The 27,061-nt window shown below is 42.0% G+C and overlaps 1 protein-coding gene across 4 annotated transcripts in view; it reads left to right on the forward strand.

Annotated features, from left to right (window-relative positions):
• Positions 1-27,061, forward strand: part of abcc8 (ATP-binding cassette, sub-family C (CFTR/MRP), member 8) — a 54,243-nt gene that overhangs the window by 20,249 nt on the left and 6,933 nt on the right. For 3 of the 4 annotated variants that reach the window (XM_020613764.1, XM_020613766.1, XM_020613767.1), the window contains 21 exons: positions 51-215; positions 315-470; positions 3,892-4,026; positions 4,944-5,106; positions 6,721-6,761; positions 7,233-7,378; positions 9,244-9,358; positions 9,582-9,758; positions 10,143-10,215; positions 10,336-10,441; positions 13,644-13,676; positions 14,775-14,813; positions 15,071-15,169; positions 18,927-19,011; positions 19,324-19,404; positions 19,928-20,065; positions 20,367-20,492; positions 20,736-20,832; positions 22,318-22,565; positions 25,177-25,343; positions 25,827-26,054. In XM_020613764.1, coding sequence (XP_020469420.1) covers positions 51-215; positions 315-470; positions 3,892-4,026; positions 4,944-5,106; positions 6,721-6,761; positions 7,233-7,378; positions 9,244-9,358; positions 9,582-9,758; positions 10,143-10,215; positions 10,336-10,441; positions 13,644-13,676; positions 14,775-14,813; positions 15,071-15,169; positions 18,927-19,011; positions 19,324-19,404; positions 19,928-20,065; positions 20,367-20,492; positions 20,736-20,832; positions 22,318-22,565; positions 25,177-25,343; positions 25,827-26,054 — 2,618 coding nt within the window. The remainder of the gene's footprint in view (positions 1-50; positions 216-314; positions 471-3,891; positions 4,027-4,943; positions 5,107-6,720; positions 6,762-7,232; positions 7,379-9,243; positions 9,359-9,581; positions 9,759-10,142; positions 10,216-10,335; positions 10,442-13,643; positions 13,677-14,774; positions 14,814-15,070; positions 15,170-18,926; positions 19,012-19,323; positions 19,405-19,927; positions 20,066-20,366; positions 20,493-20,735; positions 20,833-22,317; positions 22,566-25,176; positions 25,344-25,826; positions 26,055-27,061) is intronic. The other variant, XM_020613765.1, reaches the window with a different exon arrangement.

The following is a 27,061-nucleotide window of genomic DNA, read 5'->3' on the forward strand; positions in this document are numbered from 1 at the left end:
TGACTTGCATTGTTAAATCCATCTCTCTCCCTGTGTGTCTGTGCTTCCAGATGAGGTTGCTCGGTATTGATTTCATTTCATCCAAGGAGTTCCTGGAGAATGCATATGTGCTGGCCGTGCTGCTCTTCCTGGCCCTGCTCCTGCAGAGGACCTTCCTCCAGGCCTCCTACTATGTGGCCATTGAAACAGGCATCGGCCTGCGTGGGGCATTACAGGTGCCGTGTTATAGAAATTTTAGCTAAAACAGTTAATAACAGTCAGTGAGTTAACTAAGGGTCAACCTTTTGATCTGATTGTGCTTCTCCTCTCCCCAGACAAAAATCTACAACAAGATCATGCGTCTGTGCACCTCAAACATGTCCATGGGAGAGCTCACCGTTGCTCAGATCTGCAACCTGGTTGCCATAGATACCAACCAGCTCACATGGTTCTTCTTCCTCCTTCCTAACCTGTGGGCCATGCCCATTCAAGTAAGAGCCACGTTTGTGTGATCTGAATACTCTTACTGCTGTTCCTGTAAGTAGTGAGGTGTTAAGCCAGAGTTGTTAGTTGATGGACTAATGGGAGTCCTGCTGTAGAGACCTACAGTACGACAGCACTGGATTTATAGTTCAGTCAGAGCAGCATTGCGACTTTAGATGAATGTATCGGACATGACCGCGCAGTATAATCATAGTAAATTAGCCACTCTAACTTTACATTCTTTCATTTATTCTGTGATACTGAGCAAAGGCACTTACCGTTCCAATATAATTGGAGTTACATCAAAGTAACTTCTATTTTTTTTTCTTTTCATTAGAAAACTACTTTGTTACTGGGGTTGGTTGCCGCAACTCGGTTTGCTACTCAGCATTGTTACAAATAACGATCTCCCTTGGCATCAGAACCTTTCTGGAGAAAACACAAGCAGTCCATATTGACAAATCACAATATGATGGGTTCCCATATCTCTGTAACTTGCAGTTACTTTTTTGAGGAAGTGCATGTCAGCTACAGTGGCTACGTTTATAGGCTCGGTAGCTATACTGTAATTCCTTCAGGCACAACTTTTTAGCTCCACACAGTGCAGTGCATGGTAGAACTTGGTGTTAAGAACAAGTTGCGCCCTGGTCTTTCATTTTACTCAGTTTTGTTGCATTATTCTATCTTCTGTTCAACTAAGGTGTTTGTTCTACTGCCTATTTTTTTGCCCTGGGTTGTTGTGTGCTGTGTTGCTCTGTGTGCCATCTTCATTGTTATGTATCCTGCTGTGCAGTGTGTTAGTCATTTCCCATCAGACTCTCAGTATGAGGCAAAGCCATCTCTAGCATCATGTGGGAAATAAAAGAGAAATGTGAAGACTGAGAACTGAGCAGCAGGTGTTACAGTAAGAAGATATTTAACTGCAAATGTGTGCGGTCAGTTTGGATTCTTAGTAATACTGTTGTGACACCCAGTGTTGTATAATCAGTGTGATAGTTCATATACTGTACCATTAAGTCCCCAGAGTTGAAATGGAGATGATTTAGAGATGGCATCACAGTCACATGGTAAAATGCTATGGTGCTGATGAAACGCAAACATTGTAAAACTTGCACTAAGCTTTGTGAGTGTGCTAATGCTTTACCAAGGTACCATTACAGTGCCTCTCCTGTTTTTGGGCTGATGTGTCTTCTGACTTATGGGCCTCTGTTGGCACCGCATATTGTGTGTAAGGAAAAGTCTTCTCTTATCTCTTCATGGCAGGAAGCCTTGTCCCAGGCTTTGTGTTGCATGAAAAAGCTCAATGCACATTACAATGAACCTCAGGGCCCAAAACACACCCTGCATTGTGTTTTTAACACAAAATTGCACATACAGTACTGTCTCCTTGGTAAATTTTCCTTATGGAGGTATCATTTCTGCAGACAGTTTAAAAGCAACAGGTAACAGCTGCAGTATTTTGATGCTCCTACACTTTATATAACAGCAAATCAAAAGTTATTTATCTTCACCAATAAACAATGAAGTTACTGATGCAAACTGTCAGCAAAAACACCAGTGTTCCATCTGTGGATGACAGGATGACCACAGCTGGTCAGAAACAGCCTCCCTCACATCCTTCGGTGGCAGTACAGTATTAGCCAGCTGATCCCTCTGCGGCCTGAGCTGCATTAATATTCTCCATCTGCACCTACCTGTCTGCAGTGAACTGTCAATAAATCCATTGTGCTCAATATTAATGAAACTTGTTACTGGGCTTTTGAAATTCATCAGTGAACCAAGATGGGTCAATGGTTTCCTTTTATCTTTGCTGTAGTTTCTAATTATCTTTGATGTTTGTGGAGGTTAGCCTTATTTGTCACCTTACCCCAGTTACACTAGTTGTTTGCAAAATCATCTATACTGTTTCTTGCTACCCTTTTAGCAGACATTGTGTTCAGTGCAAATATTTTGACTTCTATTAGTAGGAAAAGCTGAAAACAAATTTCGTTAATCATAGCTCCATTTATGAACTGTCCCAGTAACCCTTGCCAATAACTGAGCATACACAACAGAGGAGCTGGTTCACCTAAATGAAATGCAGTCATTTTTAATGTTATTAATGATGAGCATGTTAGCATGACAGTGCTAGCATTTACCACCAGGACAACCTCCCAAAAAGATAGTGGCAGATTAAATATGTTCTTGAGTTGCTGAGGGAAATACTGCAGTGAGGAATTCATCTGGCAAAGTAGAAACAGCTGGTAGTTCTGTGTGTAATGGAGGGTAAAGCTTTTTCACATGTGGTGACTTCCACAACTGTATGTTACTGTTGCTATGCCAAACACAAAGGGAGAAAATTATAGCCTGCTTTTCTTTTACTCATCATCCATCTTGGCTAGAGTGACACCCGATATGCTGTGACAGATGAAGGAGTGGCTTTGTGTCTGAATGTCACATCCATCTCCATCTGGTTCTGTGTGTCCTGGGGATTTCTGAATCTGGCATGTGATCCCCAGGATGGTGGGCGGCTGGACTGAGTCCAAGGACAGGTGGAAACATGAGTGATCTGTCATAGAACTGGTAGAGAGAGTTACCGTGTGTGACTATACTGAACAACATGGGCAGTGGAGGTTGAAGAGAGCTTCCTTTTTTTTTTTTTTAGCTGAAGTTTAATCATTTTTAATTTAACATTTCACTTACTCACCAATGTTGGAGTAAAGAAGAACCTTATACAACTATGTTGCTTTGCTTGCTTGTAAGCATGTGTGTATGAATGTAAGTGTATACGTACATCTACTTAACAGTGTTGTAGTTGAGTCACCAAAGAATAGTCCGAGTCAAGTCCCCATTACTTGAGTCCGAGTCATTAAGGTCTACACACAACTGACACAGTTGTCACCATATTGCTCAGCAGTTCAATGCATAAAAATGATTTATAAAAAGGCAGAGTGTACGATTTGACGGAAGTGTGCCAGATACAATGTAGTGCAGGTTAATAGATTTTAATATCAATATCTTAGTCCAAATTAATATGGTCTATTACAAAAAAAGAAAAAGCCAGGGTACTCCTCTCCAACTTCTGAGTCCGAATGCAGTCGATGCTCGAATCACGAGTCTAGTCACAAATCCTGAAAATCAGGACTTGAGACCAACTTAAATCCGAGTCCTGGACTCGAGAACTACAATGCTGCCAGTTAAATAATAATGTCCGTTGAAAGGCAGCCGTCATTCTCTCAACATTTGCATCTCTATGCTGATGTTCTCATTGTGCACAAGGTCTCTGCTTTTCACAAAGCGGCACACTGATAATACAGTTCACAGACAGCCCTTGGAGAGTGCTGCATATAGCTGAAGGCTGCCTCTTTTAAAATCTTGTCTTACTCTGTTTTCTCTGGAAAAGCTGAATATCCTTTCCTTTCTTCCTGTGTGTGTATCTTCTGATGTCAGATCATCATGGGAGTGATCCTGCTCTACTACCTCTTGGGAATCAGTGCCTTGATTGGGGCAACCGTCATCGCTGTGTTGGCTCCTGTACAGTACTTTGTGGCCACCAAGCTGTCCCAAACACAAAAGAGCACTCTGGTGAGTATGGCCGCAGGCTATATCATAGCATCTATGATTTCCCCAGAGGATGAAGGCTTCTGACTCTGGCGATCTACTTACCTTTCCTGTAGCACCACCATGAGGTACAGTGTGAAGTTTCTTTTAGATGAAATACCAGCCAATTTACCAGAGCATGGTCTTTGTGAACCTTGGTGATCCCAGGGATTTTTATTTAGTGTTTTCACTAGTTCAAAATTTTAGTTTCTTCAATATGCCTGGTTTCCTTTGCATTGAACATTACAGGCACTACAGAGGAACTGGCTATTGAGAAGATAGAGGATAGTTTTTACTGGTCACAGTTTAACTGGTTGCCATTAATCTACCACTTGGAAACAATAAAATGTAAACAGTGTTGTTGGAGTGTGTGGGCTCTGAGCTGGCTATGTTTCAAGGGGATCATGCAGAACTTTGCAAACTGCATTGGTCAATATTGGTTTGTCCACATCGTAACAGGTAATGAAGTGGATGTAATGATGGTGCTGACTCATGATGTCACATGCGGCTCTATATCTCACACGCACTCTTATCGTTTCCTTGGGGATCAAGGACTTTGATTCATCCAGATAAATTAAAATAACACCGTTTTCAATCACGCCAGATGAGCTCTTTCATGTCAAGGATTTCTTCTGCTTCTAACTGCTATAAAGCTACTACTCAGTAACAGCACTGCCATGTAATGATGCTCGTTCCTCCGGCCATGATACTGCGGAGTGTGATTTCATACTAGAGAAAAACACTTTGCGTTAATGGCCTTGGTGTTTGTGTTGGCAAGTGAACCCAGATAGTAGAGGTGATTTATGCTTGTGTTGTCCTCTGGCTGCACTTTTTAATAGTATGTCTGTCCTTCCTGTGCCAGATTAGAGTTGTGTAATCATGGTCTCGCTCTCTTCTTTCAGGAGTACTCTAGTGAACGTCTGAAGAAGACCAATGAGCTGCTGCGGGGCATCAAGCTGCTGAAGCTGTACGCATGGGAGCACATCTTCTGTGACAGCGTGGAGGAGACCAGGGGCAAAGAGCTCACCAGCCTCCAGGCCTTTGCGCTTTACACATCCATATCCAGTAAGGCCCTTTGTTTCTTCTGCACATGCTGAACTTGGCACAGTTGAGCTTGATGTATTAGTGCAAAAAACAGCATGTTTTTCTTCAGAAAATGTATTTGCAGGAAGTGACAAATCATAATTTCATTTACTTCCCATTCACCAAAAGTAATATACCATTGTGGTATATTACCCTGGTGACTCACTACTTGGATTCCTGTCCTGCTTATCTTCTTCCCTACTCTCAGATGAACCGTGGCTACAGTCTACATGGCTCCACTCCTTTAACAGACTATGTCCAAATCAAAGATCAATAATTGCTGATTTAAGAAGAGCAAGCAATCATAATTTTCTCCTGGACAATTTCATGACTTGATTTACAGATAGAGGAAATATACTGCTCAAAAAAATAAAGGGAACACAAAAATAAGACATTCAACTTTTTGTGTTCCCTTTATTTTTTTGAGCAGTGTATTTCAGTATTACTCCTTGGCCTACACATCTTGTGCAAAGAAGTTTGCTTAGCATTTACTTTTTGTAATGTATTTAATGACTCGATTTACAACCTTGTTTTTAACTTGACATCCTTGCAGTTTTTAGGTAATATGTAATTGAAAAATTGAGCGTGACAGTTTGAGGAACATCATGGTGCTGCATATGGCTGCCTTGGTAGTGGTATGTGTTTGTTGTTTTTGCCTCATTTTCTCTGTCTCTTGCAACCTGTCCCAGATTATCTTCACCGGAGAAGAGCTACTAAACATCAGATGGCTCACTCTGAGCACCTTTTCTCCAATTTTTGATAATGCAAAAAGCTGTGCAGACATTCTGCTTGGAAGGGCAGCAGCCCTCTATGGGACTTGGAGGAAACACCAGCAAGGGAAGAGAGAGGGGGCCCTGGTTAAGTTACGACAAAGGGGGACCTTGTCTTGTTCAATTGTTTACTTGTTGCCTTACGGACGAGCATTGTACACACATGCACTGAGAGCCACTGTACCAGAGTCAAATTCCTCATGTGTCCAACACGACCTGGACAATAAAGCTGATTCTAAGAAAGTAGTGGGCATTAGGGGTGGCTGTGGCTCAGGAGTTGGAGTGAGTCAGGCCCTAATTGTAGGGTTGGCAGTTCAATTCTAGTTACAGTGATATCAGTGGTGTGTGGGTGATTGGCCTAATAGTGTAAAGTGCCTTGAGTGTGCTTCCTTGCATAGAAAAGTCCTATATACTGTAAATATAAGATCATAGGCCATTTGCCATAAAAAAGGGTATGACGAGCAACGAAAGTTCTTACAAGACTCAAACACAGGATGATACAGTATCTTGTATGTACTTGCAGACTGCTGCTCAACAGCACACCCCAGTCAAGTACTTTTAAATCTGTTTGACTAGTTTTGTTAAGGTTCTATGAAACCAAAACGATGCTGAATTTTCTCATCCTACACATAACCAAATAATTGTTGAGTGAAACTAAAGAGAAGTTGTAACAGAGTATCTGTGAGTTTACACTGATGCACTACTAATTCCTTTATGAGAATGCATAGTGGCAGCAGAAGAATGTTCAAAAATAGTTCACGTTCACTCTGTAAAGTCACAGACTAAGCCTTCACAGCCTCCTATGTGTTTCTTTTTCTGCTTTCAGTTTTCATGAATGCAGCTATTCCCATCGCAGCTGTGTTGACGGTGAGTGTCAGTTCCAGTGCTACCAGTATCACTTTCATGTAAAAGGTTGTGTCCTCTGCCATGGAGTCGGCCTCTTGTGTTGTCTAGTTAGAGCCCATAACCATTGAGTGGCTGCATCCTGTGTGAAGGACAGAGCGAAGACAGTGCCAGGGAGTCTGGCTGTGAGATGTCCAGTGACATTTCACAGTGACACAGTGGAGCACACCCTGATGGCAGCACACCAAGTCCTGCCTGTATTTATAGATGTCATCCATGGTTGTTGACTGGAGTGGTGACAAATTAGAAAAGTCAGATGACGATATCAATGAGAGGGATGACTGTAAAGGACAAATGTAAACAACACTTGAGTTTAACTGTAGTTGATTTTATCTTTGATGGGGTTTAACTGGCCATGAGTGACAATTACAGGTTTAGGGCTCTAACTCCATGCAGACTAACCTTAGATATTTTGTCCTCCTTGTTGTCCTGCAGACGTTTGTGGTTCATGTTCACATCTCAGAGGATGGTGATCTGTCCCCAGCTGTGGCCTTTGCCTCCTTGTCCCTCTTTCACATCCTGGTCACGCCCCTCTTCTTGCTCTCCAGCGTGGTGCGCTCCACTGTCAAGGCTCTTGTTAGGTGAGAAACTAAAAAGTATTTTGGCAGTGAGTCTGATTTATCACCTCCATGCCAACAAAGACCACGGCTTCACAATCTACATATAGATAAACTGAGAAAACACTGATTGTTGTTTCTGAATGTTTATTGGTTTTGAAGTTGGGGATTTGAGCTGAAACAACAGAATCACTATTGAGAATGAGCAGAGTAGTAAAAAGCAACAAGATTAAAGGAAACGCTTGACCTTTTCCTGCAGCAGACAGATCAGTGGCCTTATTAGATCAGCCTTAGTTCATGTAAAGTGTCTCATTTCTCAGTCCTTTTAGCACACTGGTCTCTGACACTGAAATATTGTGCCTATTTATTTCAGAAATTAGCTTTACAATTAGTTTGACAATCAAGAATGTTGTGGTTAGGATGCTGCAGGACACAAGCTGATGCAGGCATTCTGTTTAGATTTTTGTAGATCTATGCAGGGATACAATTTATCAACCCTTTTTTAAAACTTGCATGCTTTTGGGTCATGCATCTTTTTATATTGCATGCATTTAAGAAAACAAATACAATAACTTAAACAAATCAGGAGCACTTTAGCATTAGGGCTGTGCAGTGTAGGGTACGTGAATTTTCAACAGAAAAACATGAGCAAAACATTACCAGGGTTCATCTGAGCTACAAAACAATATGTTTTCTCTCTTTCAATGAATGAGGAAAACCAAAAGCATCAACGTGTTGCTGTTCTGTAAATCACTCACTCACTGCTTTACGTGAAGTGTAATTATTCACGCCTTCTCGATACATGATCCTTACACTCTGGTCATTAGTAAAGTCAAGTGTGAGTGAATTTACTGCCTGACAACCACTTGCGAGATTGTAACAGTCTTCTATGAATGTCTCATAAAATCAGTGAAGCAGAGCTCTGTTCTTTCGCACTGTACAAGCAACGAGGCCATGCCAGTTTCAGTCCCATCGTCTCTGGCTATATGTTGTCAGAAAAGCTTCACCGGGCAGAGCTGTGACTGGCAGAGGGTGATGAAACTGGCTGCTGCTTGATTGCTTTAAAACTGCACATTACACATTTCCTATAGGGGCTTTGAGAAGGCCATCGCTCACCACTGTGCCGCATGTGTTTTTACTAGGGTGGTTGCTCTTTCTTGAATCTTGGTGCTGCCTGTGTGCCTTTTAAGATGTTTATTTTGGGATTGTGCGATCTGAAACACTTGCTGTGACACCAGGAAAAAAACATACATTGTGGATTCAGCACCTCAGCTTGTTTTTTCATGTCACTCTGCAGCTGTGAATCTGTTTGTTTCCACAGCTCTACTATCAGGAAGAGCATGAATGCATGGACCATTCAGTGAAAAGCATATGTAAAAGGAGTAAAACCTGTGGTCGTGAGGACAAATTAGACAGAAATTTTTAGACAAATCAAACAGACTCCCCACTCTAGGTGTGATATCATCACTATAGCTGCTGAATGTTTCTCTTCATAATGACCAATGAACAGTATTTTTCAAATTTCAACCATTTTAACAAAGATGCAAACGATGAATGAATCTCAGATCCTTACACTTGCCCCTTTTTCCTGCTTCCAACAGCTTCAAGGGCTGAATGTTCACTTGCTGCATGATATACCCCACACACTGACAGGTGCCATTGTAAAGAGATGATCAGTGTTGTTCACTTCACCTGTCACTGGTCATAATGTTATGGCTAATTGGTGTAAATGAATGAAATAAAGCAGGTTTCAGCTGAATGGACCCCAGATATGTTATTTAGCACAGATATAGTAGTGAGAGTTGAATGGAGGGCTCTGCTCTTATTGAGAAAGTTTCTCCTTTGTTTGATTTTTATTTCTCCATTTCTTGCTTTTGTGTTGACTGCAGTGTTCAGAAGCTCAGTGAGTTTTTCTCTAGTGATGAAATTGGAGAAGAACAGGAACCCAGAGCGACCTTAACCTCTGGCTCCAGCAATCACAACCAAAATAAATACCAGGCTGTGGTAAGTACATGTATGTATGCACACACGCACACACACACATTGTTTTGGATGTATTCAGTATTGGCAACATGGAGGACACAATTTGCTTCTCACTAACTCTCCTTCTGGTGCATCCATGATGTTGCTGTGAATGTTGCTGCCTTCCTCCACCTCACTGTCCTCCTGTTAATATCACCATTACTCCTTTGTCCTTTGTGCTGAATGTTATGCAACCCTCTTCTAGTCATCCTCTAAACCTCTCCCCTCGTCGTCCTCCTGCTTTTTGCCCCTGCACCACCAGCCCTTGAAGGTGGTGAACCGGAAGCACCCCCAGAGGGAAGAATGGAACAACTACAGCTCTGAGGGAAGCCATGAGGATGATAGATCCTCCCAGGACATAGACCAGGACATTTGCATCAAGGTGAGAGAGAGAAAAGAGAAAGCCAGTAGGCAAATGTGTGAAAAACGTATAACAGCCAGTGCGTCCTCTCCTAAACTGCAAACTGGCCCAGTTTTGTCACACAGTGAATTGCCAGATTTTGTGTCTCCTAAATCATCATGACATCATACACATATCATCATGAAATGTATAGAAATGATCTGTCCAGCTCTACATTTCCAGTTTTGAAATGTTTACTGACTCATCTGTTGATTTAATTCTCTGTGCATCATTCACCGTATCTTGGATGGAAGTGAAGAGCATCAGATACCCCCCCTTATTGCCTCACAGAAGCTCCATCATTTCTAGGTGTCAACATGTTTACTGTTTAGGAGGGAGTTAATCTCTGACGTGTCATGTTTTCAGATAACCAGCGGTTACTTCACCTGGACCGATGGACCTCCAACGCTTTCTAATGTGGACATCAAGATTCCTTTTGGTGAGCATCAGACAGTCGCAGCCGCAGCCTCCACGCCTTCTTGTTCGTGTGCTTAATTTGTTTCTCTGTCCTGTGTTCACCTGCTGTTTTATTGCCTCCTTTCCTTATCATCTCTCCCAGGTAAGCTGACTATGATTGTGGGCCAAGTGGGTTGTGGAAAATCATCTCTGTTGCTGGCAGCACTGGGTGAGATGCAGAGAGTATCAGGAACTGTCACCTGGAACAGGTTTGTTACCAGTTCACTGATTATTCGCCAGTGTTTTTGGTCTGTGCCACTCAAATCTAAGGCTTCAGCTAAAATGGTTTCATCACTTTTTGTAATTGAATGATTAAGTTTGCTGTTGCCACATCTGGCCTCATTTTATATGGTTGGAACAAGAGGCTCCTTTCATGCACCACTGACCCAGATGCAGATGGGGAAATATCCCATAGGCCTGCTGTGGCTGCAGGCTGGACCCCTCCTTCAGGCTACACCTACTGTAGTTATGCTCTGCCAACACTTGAGTTCAGAATATTTTATCATGGATACCTGTGTAAAGAATGAACCTCAATGCTCGGGTGTAATTTCCTGTATTTCACAATAAACTGGCAAAACAATCTGTCATCTTATGATGCCTCAGATCTATTAGGTGACTGCCTTGGGGAGGCCTGCCACCTGGTTGGAAACCCCTGCACTAAATGTAATGTAATGTCTTTGTAGTACTTTCCACTGTAGAGAATCTCACTGCACTGTTATATTTCTGTGCATTTCAACATAGCTCAGAGCTTTGTTTGGGTGGTTTAATACATTTGGTGACATTTTACTTTTTTAGGTTTTACAGTATGTTGGATTAGTGATCTAACTGTCCAGTCCACTGAGGAGTCGAACAGCAGAATAACAAATCACTTTTAGAAGCGTCTGGACACTGACAGAGACCTAAACCTGGAGAATGTAGATGATCAGTTACAAGTAAACTCAGTGTATCTGGAAACGACACAGCTGAAACTGAGCCTTCATGTGTTTTCTTTGAGTCATTAGTGTGCATCTGAATATCTCATCACCTACAGAGGATAGTGCTCCTATCACTCGGTTTGTCAACAAAGTTTGACCCCCCCCGACTTGTTTGTCACCATGGCAACCTCACACTGATACTAGAGTTACACTGGCGGTCCGTCTGACATTAGGTTGTACACATCAGCAGGCATTAAACACTCTCATTTGCCTTGTAAGGGACTAAGGAGCTGTCATTTAGACTTTGGTCCTCTGAAGTATTTGGACACACATTCAGAGGAGTGTGTTATTGTTGTGCTGCTTTTCAGTCTGGGACATTTATAGCCATAGTACACACAGGTGCCCAGGTGCATCTGGGATGGGAAGGATCTGATTTTGAGGACTGTCCACAAACAAATTGTGTAGTGTATGTGATAAATTCAGCACAGAATGGAAAATAGCAGAATCAAGTCCCTGAGATAAGGAATATACACAAAGCAAAACACAATGGAGGATAAATGTGTGTAGCTGGAAGAAGTAAACAGCATGAGTGATCAGGAGATTGAGCGTGTCAGATTTATGACAACAGCCTGGTTAACAATGACTGGTGAGCCAGCTGTAACTGATTACCTGTTTGTGCTCTGTATTTATCATGATTACTGGACCAGACATGCTCCTCCTGGTTTAGTAGCTGTTCTCAAGCTTTCAGTGATTTCAAATTATCTCCTGCAGCAAACAGCATAGCTGTGTTTATATTGCATTTCCATTTATATGAACACTTTATCAATTCTTGTCCACACTGGCTTAAATTTCATTTCTTTTTTTATCCAGCTACATTCACTGATTAGATTTTGATCACATCTTTGTGGGTCAAATTGTAGGTTAAGGGGCAGAGATGACTATTTCACAAATCATTTCCACTGGTGGGACCCCTCACCCACCTGCTCCCTCTGGCTCCTGTCACTCTCCCACTCTAAATAAGGCACAGAGCAGGGGGCGTCTGGGATTTCTCTGCTGTTAACACAGATGACTATTTGTATCTTGACCTCAGAGCAGTAACAAGTTTGGACATCGAGTGTGTCGTAAGAGCTGGAGTCTAAAAACTGGGCAGCAAAGCCAGTGGCACACAGAGAGGTCATGACCCCTACCTGCTGAATTAATTAACTGCAACACATAAACAGACTGACCTCGTGTCCTAAATCACATGATCAATAAAGTTATTCATAGGCACCTTTTATCTAAAGAACAACTAAAGCAAGTGGAGCAAAGACATCTGAGAAAATAAAATCTTTGACAACTAAAGAAGCATTTTCAGTCATTATGGGGCATGGTCATCACATGGAACATGCACCTTTACTCTCTGCCATCACTAGGGTGCCTGTAACTTTTAATAATAGCGTTTACACTTATTAAAGACAGTTAGCAGTTTCCTCTGCCTGGCTTTGAAGATTAGACTGCTGACCATTGCCTTATATGGAACATGAAACGTTGCCTTGTACACGTCCGTCGTGCGCTGTCCTCTGATACAAGCTTTGAGACCTTAAAGATGCTGATTGTTGCGGAAATAATCCTCAGTCTGATGTCAGCTCTGACATGATTGCCCTGTTTTGTTGATGGCTCCAGGATAAAGACAATCAGCCCTCCGCTCAGGCCTTGGTGTCATTAGGTGACGAGGTTGTGCTGATTGTCTGAGGCCTGCTTCTGCTCTGGTGTTCGAAATGGATCAGTTTACCTGATAACTGAGGAAAATCAAGTCCGTTTGATTTCTGACATGTTTATTTTAATGATGTAACTTGAAAAATGTGGCAGTTTTCATGTTCAAATTTAAAATTTTCCATGAGACCTAATTTTTCTTCCTGTTTATATATAATAATGTTTGGTTAACATATGAAAGTGGACAGTCCTGATGGTAAATGTCTTTTTCATATGGGAACTCTGACATTTCTTTTACATGCTTAGTGAGATGCTGTGACATGAACACAGGTTTAAATTGCAACAGTTACTGTAAAAACTCTGCATAATTATGTTGCTGCTTCCTTTTTTTTTTTTGCATCTGTTTTTTAAACTTCAGTTGTATTTCTTGTTCATCATGCTGGACTGTTATTTCTAGGTCTTTAATTTCAGTTGAACACCTCCTGAAAGGTGACCTTGTTTGCTTCTTTTACATTTTTTTACACAATTAGTTCAAGTGTTTTGTATCTATGCCTGTGGCATGTCAGAGATTCTTAAATATCCACCATCAGTTCACGTCCTAACAGCTGTGGTCTCTTCTGTAATGGTGACAGCTGCTACAGTAAACTGGTGTAAATCAGACTTCACTTTTTGGTTGCACTTAGATACAATATGTGTCATCTTCTCAGGAGAGGTGTCAATTTGTCAAAACTAAAAATACACTTCAGCTTCCACTGAGCATGTGCAATCAGACCTCTGCTAATGGTTTTTCCTCCTGTTTTCACAGCCTGCCACTGTTGGAGACTGAGGGAGATGAAAGGTAAGTTCTATGAGTTCAGAGGAAAAAATGCCCAAACATCATAACCTGAAAACGTAAACCACAGCTGTCAAGTAATTTTAGTCAGGCATTACAGAACAGTTCCAAACTTAAGATCTCAGAGTGAGTACAGCCCTAAAACATGCAGCATTTCTTTAGTGGTGCCAGTCACATAACGGTGAAAGTAAAAGCCTGCTTCATTTAAAAACTGTATTTATCATCATCACAGCAAATGGTCATTGTTGACAGATCTAAATACACAACTGCAGTCTAGAAACAAATCCTTGACTCTGCCCATCTCTTTGCTGTGTGACTGTTGCTGGTGAGAGAGTGTTTGATCAGTGTCTCTCTCTGTCCCCTCTCAGCCTGAAATGATAAACATTTATGAGCCGGTAAAGATGGAAGGACTCAACTTTTTTTTTTTTTAATTTGCATTTGTCTTCAGATCAAATGAGATGCGCTATTAGATGACTCAGCAGTCCCTTAAATTATTCACCACATGGCTGAAGCAGCTCACTACAAACAGCTCTGTCTCTCTATTTGTTTCATAGGTTTCCAAGTTTCTCCCACATTCTTGTTGCCAGAGAGTTTTATACTATAATGTGTCTACATGTAACAGCCTGCCTCTCTCTGCAGTTTTAGGACAGCTTACAGTGAGGGACGTACACTAGATGAAACCAATACCAGCAAACAGCAACATCCCAACAGCCATAGACCTCATGTTGAAGTTCTAATCTCAGCCTGAGGAATTGGATCATCTGAGAAATGAATGTGTCAGGGTCCAAACGGGTCGATGCTAATTTCCATATCAGCAAATTACAGAAAGAAAAACTGGGAGGGGGTGGGGTGTGGGTATTATTTTTAGGCAGGATAGGATCACAGCTAATGATAGACATGTTCATGTAGGGAAGCGATCAGCCTGTTTGTGTTTGCGCCTTTGAGCACTGACATTAATGGGATAGTGGGGGAACAGTAGATGGTTTGGTTTAATTATTACAGGAAGAAGTTTGTGACGGTCATGTCAATCTTTTCATTTCAGGAGGAACAGTGTTACCTAATCTGATGTTTTGTGTGTGTTTGTGTTTGATATTTCCGCTGCAGTCCCACAGACAAAGATGCAGCAAGTTATGGAGACATCAGGTGAGCTCAGACAAAAGCACGTTATTCACCAGGCCGTCTCCATGGAGACACATTACCATTATCACCAGAGCAGAACAGCAGTTCTCATGGTTATTTAGAAATCCAGTGAAGATAGTCCCTCTGTGCACGTTTGCTATCAGAAATACACCACAGCTTCTGAAGCTTAGATTTGTGTCAAACTAAACACAATTAACAGATAAATTCTGAACCTTGTTCATGTTTATTTGACATTGGCATTTGTTGTGAATATCTGGTAGGAAGAGAGGCGCTGTGGCCTATGCTTCCCAGAAGCCCTGGCTGTTGAATACCACCGTGGTGGAAAACATCACCTTTGAGATGCCCATGATAGAACCGAGGTGAGACTGCATCTCTGTATTAAGTGGATTAAAGAAACTGTGGTTTAGGTTTAAAGCTTGCTGAGATGCTCCAGAGCTGCTGCTGGTGGTTATGTTGTTTAGACTGTGCTGCACATTGTGCACAAGTAGAAACAGATGTGACTTAAAGATAGGGTTGGTGATCCTGAAAAACCCAGCAAGAGGAAGCTCGATTTTGAAAGTAGCTGAATGAAGAAATCCCACCCTTTTGATTTCTCTCCAAGGCCACTCCTTCAAAACACAATGTGCACTGCCTAACTACTACTTACTGATTTCAGGAAAATAACAAATGCCCCCCAAACAAAACAGAACTGATAATTACCTGTCCAGCAGAAAAACGGCCACCATGGCATCACTTTTCTGCCCTATCTCTCTGTTGTTCAAAAGCCACACCAATGTTAATTCTGGTTTTACTTCTTGCAGCATCCAACTTCTTTTTAGTTGTAACGTTGTTGAATACAACATTACCTGCCCAGATCTGGAGCCCCGAACCATAGTTGGGGACCCCTGGTTCATGGCTAAGCTGCTTTAGCCCTGGCTTGTAGCCGGTAACTAGCCTTAGAAATCTGGGCTTTTCCGGTGGGGAGATGTGAAGAGGGAGGCCAGCGAACTCGGCTCACAACACAGGCTTTATCTGGTCTTAGTAACATGAACACTGCACTTGGCCTTTGATGTGCAGTTTACTGCATTACAATTCTACCTATACACTCAGAGCAGACGACTGTTGGTATTTTACATACACCTGTAGCTGTATGTAAAAGGGATCTATTCCATGTGGTGGTCTTCTCACTCTCACACTGCTCACAGTGCATTCAAGTCACAACAACATTGTTTCCTCAATGCTGAAGTAAAAGCTGCTCTTGAATGTTGCTTGGTGAGAGATTAACCTACTCCAAGTCAGAACTGGGTCGAAGGAAGTCAGTTGAGGTTCATTCACTCTGCCTTCACTGGTTTCAGTGTGGTAAACCTAAATATCAGAAATGCAGCTTGGTATACACATCAACAGCAGCACAGACTAGGCTCCAAACTGATCCTACAGTTGCTGCTCTGAAACAGTTTCAACCACAACTGAACATAATGCATTAGTTTTATCTAGAGACGTGATAAGTTAAAGAGAGAGCCTGAATAACTAAGCAGTCTCTTCCAGGAATACTGTGCCTCCATCCACAGGGCATGAGGTGTCACTGAACAGTTTGAGCATGAAAATGATGTGAATCATATCAAAACAGTGGAGCGCCTACTGTATGGGAGATAATGGAGCTACATGTTAAGTGGTGTTGCCACCACAATCACTGAAACACCAGATGAGGGAATATCTTTTTGGAAGAATAATGTTCACCCCTACAGTAGCATTCACAGACTTGTAGAGTCGATGCCAAGAGGCACTGAAGCTGTTCTGGTGGCATGTGGTGCACCGACACCTCACTGAGACACTTAATGTTGGTTTTTTTGTTTCATTTGTCATCCGTCTGTAGTTGTTAATAAATAAATAAATGGAGACTGAGTAAAGTAGGTGTAGTTAATTGGTCAAGGATGGTGCAGTTTTCAGTATAAACTGTTCTGTTTTCTCTTGATTCCTATGTTTGTGTGTGCACAATTTCAGATTGTGCACTTGCATTAGTAACCACTGTGTATAAACAGTCCAGCATTAATTATGGAGCTTCATTTGGTTGTTTCACTACTGCCACTGTGATGACTCCCATTATTACAGTAAAACCAGCAGTCTAATACATTCTCTTTTAATAATACATACTGTGTAATCGATGTGTCATCAGGCCAAGCTGTTAAGCCAAAATAGAGCCAATAGCCTTTGTACTCCCTGAGCTCACGGTGGTAAATTGGATATACTGATGCCTGATTAAGTCAAGAGGCATCCAGTTCAGTAAATGATAGCCAGTTGGTGACTTCCCAAGTAAATGGTTTTGACACTGAGACTCTTAGAGCCAGGATTTGTCTTGGCTGAAGGTGCACAGCTCTGTTTCTCATTGTGCTCACTCCTGGCACAGCAACATACAGTATATACTGTATTTGCCTGCATGGGCATAATCAAAACACACACACACACACACACACACACACACACACACACACACACACACACACACTCTATCACATACATAGTTTTCATACAGTAAATGATCTTGCATTTATGGCAACGGCTGGACTCTCCCTGGGTCTAATGGAGTGTTTTGATTAAATGCATCTAATGGACTGCTGTCCTTTGTTGCTGTGGAGATGTTCTGTAAAGTAGAGATGTTTGTCCCCGGTCCAAAGATAACATCCCTGAGGATATTAACATGCTAATTTGAGCATTAGTTCAAAACACCGGCTGTAGAGTTGTAGTCTTGTGAACATACTATCCTTCTGTTAACTTTTCCAGTGCAGACTTTTGGCTGAAGACAGTGCTATGAACTGTCATTATGCGTGTGGGAAGGTATTTTACCAGCCTCTGTGTTGCAACAGATATGACTGACATTTGACATTCATTAACTCACCAGGATCTGGGCAGAGTCTAGTAATTAATGAAATTATTCAGACTTTTTAGAATGGGACAGTTGTGTGTTCCCTGGACTGTGACCCCAAATGTTGAGGTCACAAAATTTCAAGGCTTCAACAATTTGAGAACTGACAAACTGTAATATGGATGCAATGTTTTATAAATTTGTTTTAAGACCATTTGGTTACCTCCAAATAAGTGAAATGACAGAGGCTGCTGAAATACTTTTCATTTTTAGTGTTCGTGGATCTGTTCAAAGATCTTTAGGGATTGTGTTATCCCTACGAAACACCAACTTATATACAAGATATCATCCAAATCAATGTGCCATCCAGCTTATTAGTCACCAGGTCAATAATAAGCAGGCCAATAGTTTCCTTCTGGCTGCTATGAGCACTTCAGAAATAGAATAATCTTTAATGGCCAAGTATGTTTGAACACACAGGAATCTGACTCCAGTACAGAGGCAACAGGAATAGGCAATAACAGTGAGAATAAAAATAAAAGGTGTGTATGTGTGTATATATGGAAATATGTGCAATCAAAAATAGTAATGAGAGGAACATTACAGCAGAAGAGCTTTCAGACTGATATGTACAATGTTTATGTTTATGGTTTGTTACACTGGACAATTGCTGTGTCCAGTCATACAGCCCAGGGGAAGAGACTGTCCTTGTGTCTGGCTGTGTTTGGCATACAGTGACCTGTACAGTTTGCCCAGGGTGTGAGGGGTCTGCAGAAATCTTCTCTGTCCTTTTTCTGACCTGTGAGGTGTACAGCTCCTCCATGGAGAGCAGACTGACACCAGTGACCTTTTCTGCAGTCCTGACTGTCCGCTGGAGTCTGTTCCTGTCCTGTTTGGTTGCTGAGCCAAACCAGACAGTGATGGATGAGCAGAGGACAGACTCGATGATTTCTCTGTAGAACTGTATCAGCAGCTCCTGGGGCAGGTTGAACTTCCCGAGGGAAGTACATCCTCTGCTGTTGCTTAATGATGATGGTACTGATGTCGGGCGTCCACTTCAGGTCCTGGGAGATTGTGGAGCCCAGGAACTTGAAGGACTTTACTGCTGATACAGTGCTGCTGAGTAGGGTGAGTGAGGGGGGGGGCTCTTAAAGTCCACTGTCATCTCTGCTGTTCTGGGCGTGTTCAGCTCCAGGTTGTTGTGACCACAGCATCACACCACAGTGCCATTTGCCCTCTGTCCTTATCTGTACTGTGTCTTTGTTTATACCCGCCAGATACAAAGCTGTCATTGAAGCCTGCTCTCTTCAGCCTGACATCGACATCCTTCCACAGGGGGACCAGACAGAGATTGGGGAGCGGGTCAGTCTCTCACTACCAGTCTGTGATTTTCTTTGGATTCCTCTATGCTCTTATTATTCTCCTGTAGATCTGGCTGCAGCTCCCACTGTGGTTCAGTGTGTGGCATAATCATTTATCACCACTACTGTGCAGCGAGCTGGACTGAGCCGGTTCAGCCAGAACATTGTCAAATTGGATTTCCTCATGCACCAGTAATGCAGGAAACGAGCTGTGATTTCCTTTAATGTGCTGCAAGCCAGTGCCACACACATTTATTCATGTAATCATGTTGTTCATTCCTCTTGTAGTTCAGTTTCCCGTCCTCTGTCACAGGGTATCATCCTGTCAGGAGGACAGAAACAGCGTATCAGCGTGGCCAGAGCCTTGTACCAGCAGACCCATGTGGTCTTTCTTGTGAGTCTACACAGAGACATCTTTAAGATAAGAGGGATGGCTTTAGCTGGATTGCACCTTTAATTAACCTTGTTAGTAGACGTTGAAATAGTGTTTCTGAAGCTGAGCACCCATGTGATACTATTTCTGATGCCTTCCTATGTGACAGCAACAGCAGCATGCTTTCTCAAGCCCAGCTGCAGCAACGTTCAACTGACAGTTTACAAATGTCAGGCCCATAGTGGATTTCACTGCCTGTCAGTATATAATGATAACTTTGTACTTTATGTGGCTAGAGTAGGGCTGTAACTACAGATTTTCATTATCAATTAATATGCTCTGATCAATTAATTGTCAGTAAAATGTAAAAAAAAAGTACCTTTCACAACTCTCATGGCAATGTCTTCACTTTGCTTGTTTTGTGAGAGTGAGTCTAAAACCTTTACAGATCCTCACACTGAGACACTGGAGAAGGTTTGACATGCTTACTTTTGTCTCCTCCCCTTGTAGTTTTAATTAACATTTGTTCATGTATTTTTTTTAGGACGACCCCTTCTCAGCGTTAGACATCCACCTGAGTGACCACCTGATGCAGGACGGCATCCTGAAGCTGCTGAGAGAAGAGAAGAGGACGGTGGTGTTGGTCACACACAAACTTCAGTACCTACTGCATGCTGACTGGGTAAGACCTGTGCGTGGGTGGGTGTGTGTGTGTGTGTGTGAGACAGAGATTTACAGCTATTATCATAAGCAATTTCCTTCTGAATATGCACACAGACATTTAAACTCACACAGACTTTACCTATTTAACAAGATTGTCAATTTGTTATGCTGTTGTATTATTCATGATGGAAACACTTTATCTCATCTGAGATGCAGTTTACCTCAGAAAGATCGCAGAGCCCATAAAGATTGATTTTGCTTCAGCATGTACTAAAGATCTGATTTCTTATCTCTACTTGTGTGTGGGGGTGTGTTATCAGATTATCGCCATGAAAGATGGCACAATCCAGACTGAGGGGACTCTGAAGGACATCCAGAACTCCGAGCCTGAACTCTTTGAGCAGTGGAAAACCCTGATGCACAGAGAAGACCAGGAGTTTGAGAAGGTGATTAATGAATGCGAAATGAACGAGAATTGTCAATGGAATACTTAATGACTTTGAATCAGCCTTTATTAATCATCTTTGCTTTTGCTAATTGGGGAGTTTTTAGATTCAGAAGTCATGCACACAATCTAGCACTGCCTGGAATGGAAGTTTGATTACCTGGCCTTTTGCATAATGTCTCAGTATATTGTGGTCTTTAGTATTCTGGGGAGAATAAAATAAATTTTAAAATTTCTTTTCCAGGAGACGGAGGCAGCAAGTATGACAGACCTGGAGAGAAAGAGCCTACGGAGGGCCATGTACTCCAAAGAGACCGGCAGGACTGTGGAGGACGAGGAAGGTGAGTGGCCAGCAAATGCCTTGATTACATATTGAGATGATTGCATTCAGTGCTTCAATGATTTCAGCCTAATAATAGCAGATGCAGATAATGATAGTATCATTACCCTTTTTGCTTTGTTTGCTGAGGAGCAGCATCTGTTTCATTAACATTCAGTCTCATCAGCTTATTTTAATGTTTACACTTTGGCTGCACCTGGTTCTAAAGGCTCCCTGGATTTCATTTTTGTCTAAGTAAACCAAACATTGCATTGGCGTTAAATACTCCAGACCTAGCTGTTGTCTCTGGGTCTGGTGTCTTGGCTTCTTTTTAGACTCTCTCTCAGCAACCAGATACGTCCCGGCCTCCTCTCCACCAGCCTACCACTGTGGCCAAACACTGAATGTGATCCTTCATGTGTTTGTGTCTCTGCTGTTGAATGTGCAACTGTAATGGAAGGCGCTAAGGTGCAGTCGATGTACTTTTTCATCTGTGTTCTGTGTTGTCTTCCGTGTGCTCTGGGCACCCCGGGGTGGACTTGTGTGATCGCTCCAGCACCAGGGGCTGCCCCCGTGTTCAATCGAGCAGGTGTGGCCTGAAAGCATGGTTTGAAAAATAAAACGGCAAAAACATCTGTGGCGTTGTGACACTGCAAGCAAATTGCAGCCGTGTCAGCTTCTCCCACTATCTTAGCCTCATCATCCATTTAGTCTTTTCTTTCTGTCACTTCTTCCCAAACATTTGTCTCTCTTGCTCCTGAAAGCTCACTCTCTGCCAGCATGACTGTAGGTGATGTGCGGTAGTTTGTTCAGCCTTGCCAATCATTCTGTGCCTTCTGTTTCCTCCTCTCTACTCTGCTGCCTCCCAGACGCCCACACAGGCTCGTGCTACAAAGCTTGCTGTATGATGTGATGTGATATATTTATACCAAGGTTAGGGAGGAAGTGGAAGGTCATTAACAATGGCTCTTCTTCACCCTCAGTGAGTGTGTCATGGCTGCTCTGTTGCCCCTGAAAATGCACCATTCATAGGAATTAATAGCTGCTTGGTGTTGTAGAATAGAGATGGTATATTCTCCTTGTGGTTTCTCTTTGTCTGCAGCCCTCTGGATTTGTTCATTTGCTCTCTTCTCTCCTGTTGTGAGCTAGTAGTGGTTCAACTGACAGTCACAGAATGAGAGAATATGAGAAATGTGCCAGAAAGGAGCACAGGGCCGAGAGAGAAAATGAAGATAATGACAAATCTATAAGGAGTGTAGGAGGAGGGACGTGAGAAATGGCAGAGTGTGTATGAGCAGTGAGTCACATCAGAGGAAAGCACAGTGAAATGCAGAAACAGTCTTTTATGTAAAGTAGGAAAACCTGTCTGAATGGACACAGTTGTGTAAAGTGAAATAATTTGCTCCCAAAATAAATCAGTAACTCAGCATGACCAGATCTCAACTCTTAGTCAAAAGCAAACCAAGGCTCATCAGTAAATAAACACTCATGTCTATGTTGATCCCAGAGGAGTCCATGGAGAGCGATGATGAAGATAACCTGTCGCAGGTGATGCGCCAGCGAGCCACCATCCCCTGGCGCTCCTGTGGGACTTACCTGTCGTCCGCTGGCGTCCTCTTGCTCTCCCTGCTCATCCTGTCACAGCTCCTCAAACACACCCTCATGGTTGCCATCGACTACTGGCTGGCACACTGGACATCACACGTTATTGAGGCCAAGATCGACGCCACAGCGCACAACTGCACGGTCGTTCGGGTGAGACGCTAAGCTGCAGTTTGTTTTTGAGGTGGTTTGTTGTTGTCTGGTCAGAAACCTATTTGTTTCTGCATTGGGCAGCAATTTCTAGAATCATAGTGTTTTCGCTTGATTGTCATTATTTGCAGCATCTCAGTTGTGAAGATCTGGTGCCTATGGTTGTCAGTGGAAAGGTCAAAGGTTAAATCTGCAGGTTTCATGAAATATGTTTTTAGAATAAGAAGAAAAAAATTTTACTTCACAGATTTGATTGATCTTATCTTATTTACTTATTTTTGTAAGCTGTTGTATAGTTTTGTCTGTCAGCCTTAAAACCAATCAGTTTAAATAAGAATTTGTGAGATGTTTAAAAGTCAACACAAATAGATTTCTGGCACCTTTATTTTGAAGGTGGCATAAACCAAAATCTTATGTGAGTAAGGTGATTATGTTTAGGTCTGCAGTGTTGGTCGGACAAAACAAGTACAGTACTGATGACATCACGCTGGGCCTCAGGAAAGTCACGGGCAGTTTTCTGTTTTCTGACATTTAATTTAATCAATCAAAAAAAAATCATTAAAATCTGCAAACCCCAGTGTTCTGGGAGAGTAGGGTAAAGTGAAATTACATAGTAATTTTTTTCTCTAATTCTCCTGTGAATCTCAGTTGAGCGCAGCTGACCTGAATCACAGATGGCCCCAGGCCCAGATGGAACGTTCACTAACCTGCCCTGACATAACCACAGCTCAGCCTCGTCTGCATATCAGAGCAGCAGGCACTGATGGAGTCTGAGGGCCAAAAATTAAACATACTTTACAAAATGATGTTTGAGTAAGAGCAGGTTTTGTTGCTGTTGAAAGAACGGTAATATAATATAAAGATGGAGAGGTCTGATTTATGCAGATCAGTCAAAATGGCTGCAGAAATAACACGTAGCTGATCTGAGCGGTAAACCCTTATCTTGATTTAGATACAACAAATTGAATGGGGTGTGTGTGAGAGACATTTTGTCACCTATATAAACTACCTTAACCTTTATTCAGTCTCAACACCCTCTGCCCCAGTATAGTCTCAACCTGGCATGCCCTCACACACATTCAGAGAAAGTAGAGACCTGCACACGTGTATGCTCAAAATAACAATGTAAATACAGTAAAGGTTAAGTTGAATCGTACACACACCGAGGCCACACCAGCTGCTGGTTGGCATGTCCAGGACCAGCAGAGCTGTCTTTAATTATATGTGCATGTCTTTCTTGTGCTTCTGGTCGTAGGTGTGAGTCCGTCCTGTGAACCAAAATGCCTGATCACATTTCACAAAGTCATGTGGAGGCTAGAGACAGCTGGGGATGAGAACAGCAGTTTAAAGTGCACAGCGTCCTCCTGTACACAAACACTGCAGCAGTCTTCTCTCTCTCACACACACACACACACACAGAAACTGTATGTAGAGTTAAGTGTAGATAAATTATCACTTGAATGCTGAGGACATTGTGGTTGGATGAATCTTGGTGTTTCAGTACCAGGCTTATCTAACCTCTGCTGTGTTTGGGGCTGATCCTTGAGGGGACACTCAGAAGTCCTGTTCTGGGATCAAACACAAACCCTACTTCACATAAAGGCCCTGTATTTCTGCTGTGCCACCCCTCTCTGAGTCTGAGGTCAATGATTGTGCATTTGTAATATGACAAATTACAAAATATTTAAAGTTGAGAATTAACAAACGCTTCCTTATATTTTATTTTGAAATAGAATGAAAACCAATGGTGTCAGAACTCTTTTTTAGAAATTCAGACATTGTCAAAAATATTCAGTTACCATGATGAATTCCAGGGATAGAGGGTGTCGTACCGTGTACAGAATGGAAAGCCCGCTGAGGCTTGTTACTTCCTGCTACGTGAAGAAAACTGACTTGATATGACATGGTTTAATACCACAGATTTGAAATGTAGTTCTTGATATTAGGAAAATGAGAAGCAATTTAGCAACTGACTTACAATCACATCCCATTAATCTAAGCACTCCACATATTCTGCTTGTTCCAGTGTACACGCTGCTCATCGTTCTGCCTTATCTCCCTCCCCTTCATTATCCACATCCAACGTTAGCATGACAAGTGTGGAAAAATTCTCTCTGGCTCATGTTCATTAAATGCTGTGTATCTCAGTGCTGGGCCAAGTGTACATGGGGGATAGTCATGTCAGTTGTTCTCTGATTTGGGTTTTTTCCCATTGTTCCAGTGGTTACAGATACATTAAAATGCATTTTGGGCTGGATTTTGACTCATTTACTCTTAAGTCTAGTTAGTATCTGAATTAATCTGATATAGATATATTATGGTAAAAAGAAAATAAAGATTTTTATGCTTGCTTGATTCAGAATCAAATACAAATTGGAGTAAAAGGAGCTCAGGGCAGGAGAGAACAGCATCTCTGAGCTTCACTGTTTGAATTGTGATAAGCTTTGAAAGCTTCACTGGCTTTTGTCTCGTGAGACAGCTAATTTTAAACCAGCCTCGGAATTTAACTGTGTTAGTAATTACAGTGCAGGCAAACTGAATGACAGGAACGCCCCCGCCATTTCTCACTTTGTCAAACGGGTTAACACTAAACCAACCGTGTCTCTCTCTGTAGCACTGCGGCTTCAGCCACTCGTGGTACCTGTCAGTGTTCAGTGTGCTGTGCTGCCTGGGCATCATCTTCTCTCTGGCCTCCTCTGTGGCTGTGGAGTGGACCGGCCACAAAGTGGCCATGGAGCTTCACCACAACCTGCTCAACAAGATCATACTGGCCCCTATGAGGTTTGTGCTCTCTGTGTCTGTGTGTGTGTGTGTGTGTGCATGCTGCAGCTCTACCTCAGATACTATATGTGTGCTAAAACACATCCTCAAGGATGAAGCCTGGTTAAAAGCATTTTTTCACCCCATTACTCAGAGCACCATCTGCTTTGCTTGCACCAAAACCCAGGATACCCACTTTTCTCTCTCACATGCACCCACACAGCTAAATAAAAACACTGTTCACATGAAAGAATGTAAAGTGAACCAGCTGGCTGCACAACATGTCTGAGCAGATTCATGTTGAATAGTATTGTCTCTGTGTTTGAAGCTTTATAAGGTCATTATAGACCCATTAAACCAATTAACAAGATTTCTGCAGGCAAATCATTATTGTATTAGTGAAAACAAATATTTCAACAGTTGCATTTTGTACATTTTATTATCATTGTCACTAATACTGGAGTTAACCGGAGCAACGTTGTCCTTCTGTTTTCATCCCTCCAGGCTGTTTGAGACGACTCCGCTCGGCACCATCCTCAACAGGTTCTCCACAGACACCAACACGATTGACCAGCACATCCCCACCACCCTGGAGTGCCTCTCCCGATCCACTCTGCTGTGCGTGTCCGCCCTGGGTGTCATCTCCTACGTGACCCCCATCTTCCTCATCGCCCTTCTGCCGCTGGCTGTCACCTGCTACTTCATCCAGAAATACTTCCGAGTGGCCTCCAGGTGAGTCTGAGCGAATGTTTTCACCATCACCAGTCACCTCTTTTCTGCCTCTGTGGGGCGATAACAAGCTGAAGAGGAGTTTACATTGCACACATATTACACTGGATATTGTTTACATGGCTGATTCTGGTCTTTTTCATGACTCAGCACATTAACATTTGACATTTTCTGCCAAAACATTTTGAAAAAAAAATTTAATGATTATAATCCTGGGAATTGGAAAAGGGTGTGAAATGGTGATTTGTACATGTACATTTAACAAAAATACAATACAATTGTTAAATAAATAAAATGAAAGTATCTGTACTTGGGTATTTTCATCTTCTGGTACTTCATAATTGGATTTCGTTACATTTCAGAGGCAAATATTGTACTTCACTACATTTATTTAACTTTAGTTAGTGTAATCATAAGACTTTATTAATCACAAACTAACCAGTGGTAGTTTAAATTACAAGTTAATAACATAGTTAACATTAGCTCCACCTTTAACAGCTGCAGCTTTAAATGTGATCAATAATTATAATCCAACAATGTGATATATATTAATGGGAAATGTGTCATTCCTCATAATGCGTACTTTTACTTTTGGTAACTACTTTGAGTACATTTTTATCTGGATACTTTTGTACTTAGCATTTTGAATGCAGAACTTTGACTTGAACCAAGTACTTTGTCATTGTAGCGTTGCTACTTTTACTTAAGTAAACAATCTGAGTACTTGTTCCACCACTGTATGAGCATTGTTTGACATTTCATTGGTTAAAACGCATTTATTCATTTAGTATTGTCTGATGCTTCCTTCCTGTTATTTTATTCCTGTATTGATCTTATTCATTTTAGTTCTCACCTTGTCCTTGTAAAGTACTTTGGTCAACCAAACATTGTTTTTAAAGTGCTATATAAATACATTTTGATTTGATTTCGATTGATTCGGTTTTACCTCACAAGCGCAATTAAAGCCAAAGCTGTGAGACCTCAGTGTTTTTCCCTTGTGTCCCCAGTTT

This window comes from Monopterus albus, unplaced genomic scaffold (genome assembly GCF_001952655.1).
Source record: "Monopterus albus unplaced genomic scaffold, M_albus_1.0 scaffold138.1, whole genome shotgun sequence".
Taxonomy (NCBI): Eukaryota; Metazoa; Chordata; class Actinopteri; order Synbranchiformes; family Synbranchidae; genus Monopterus; species Monopterus albus.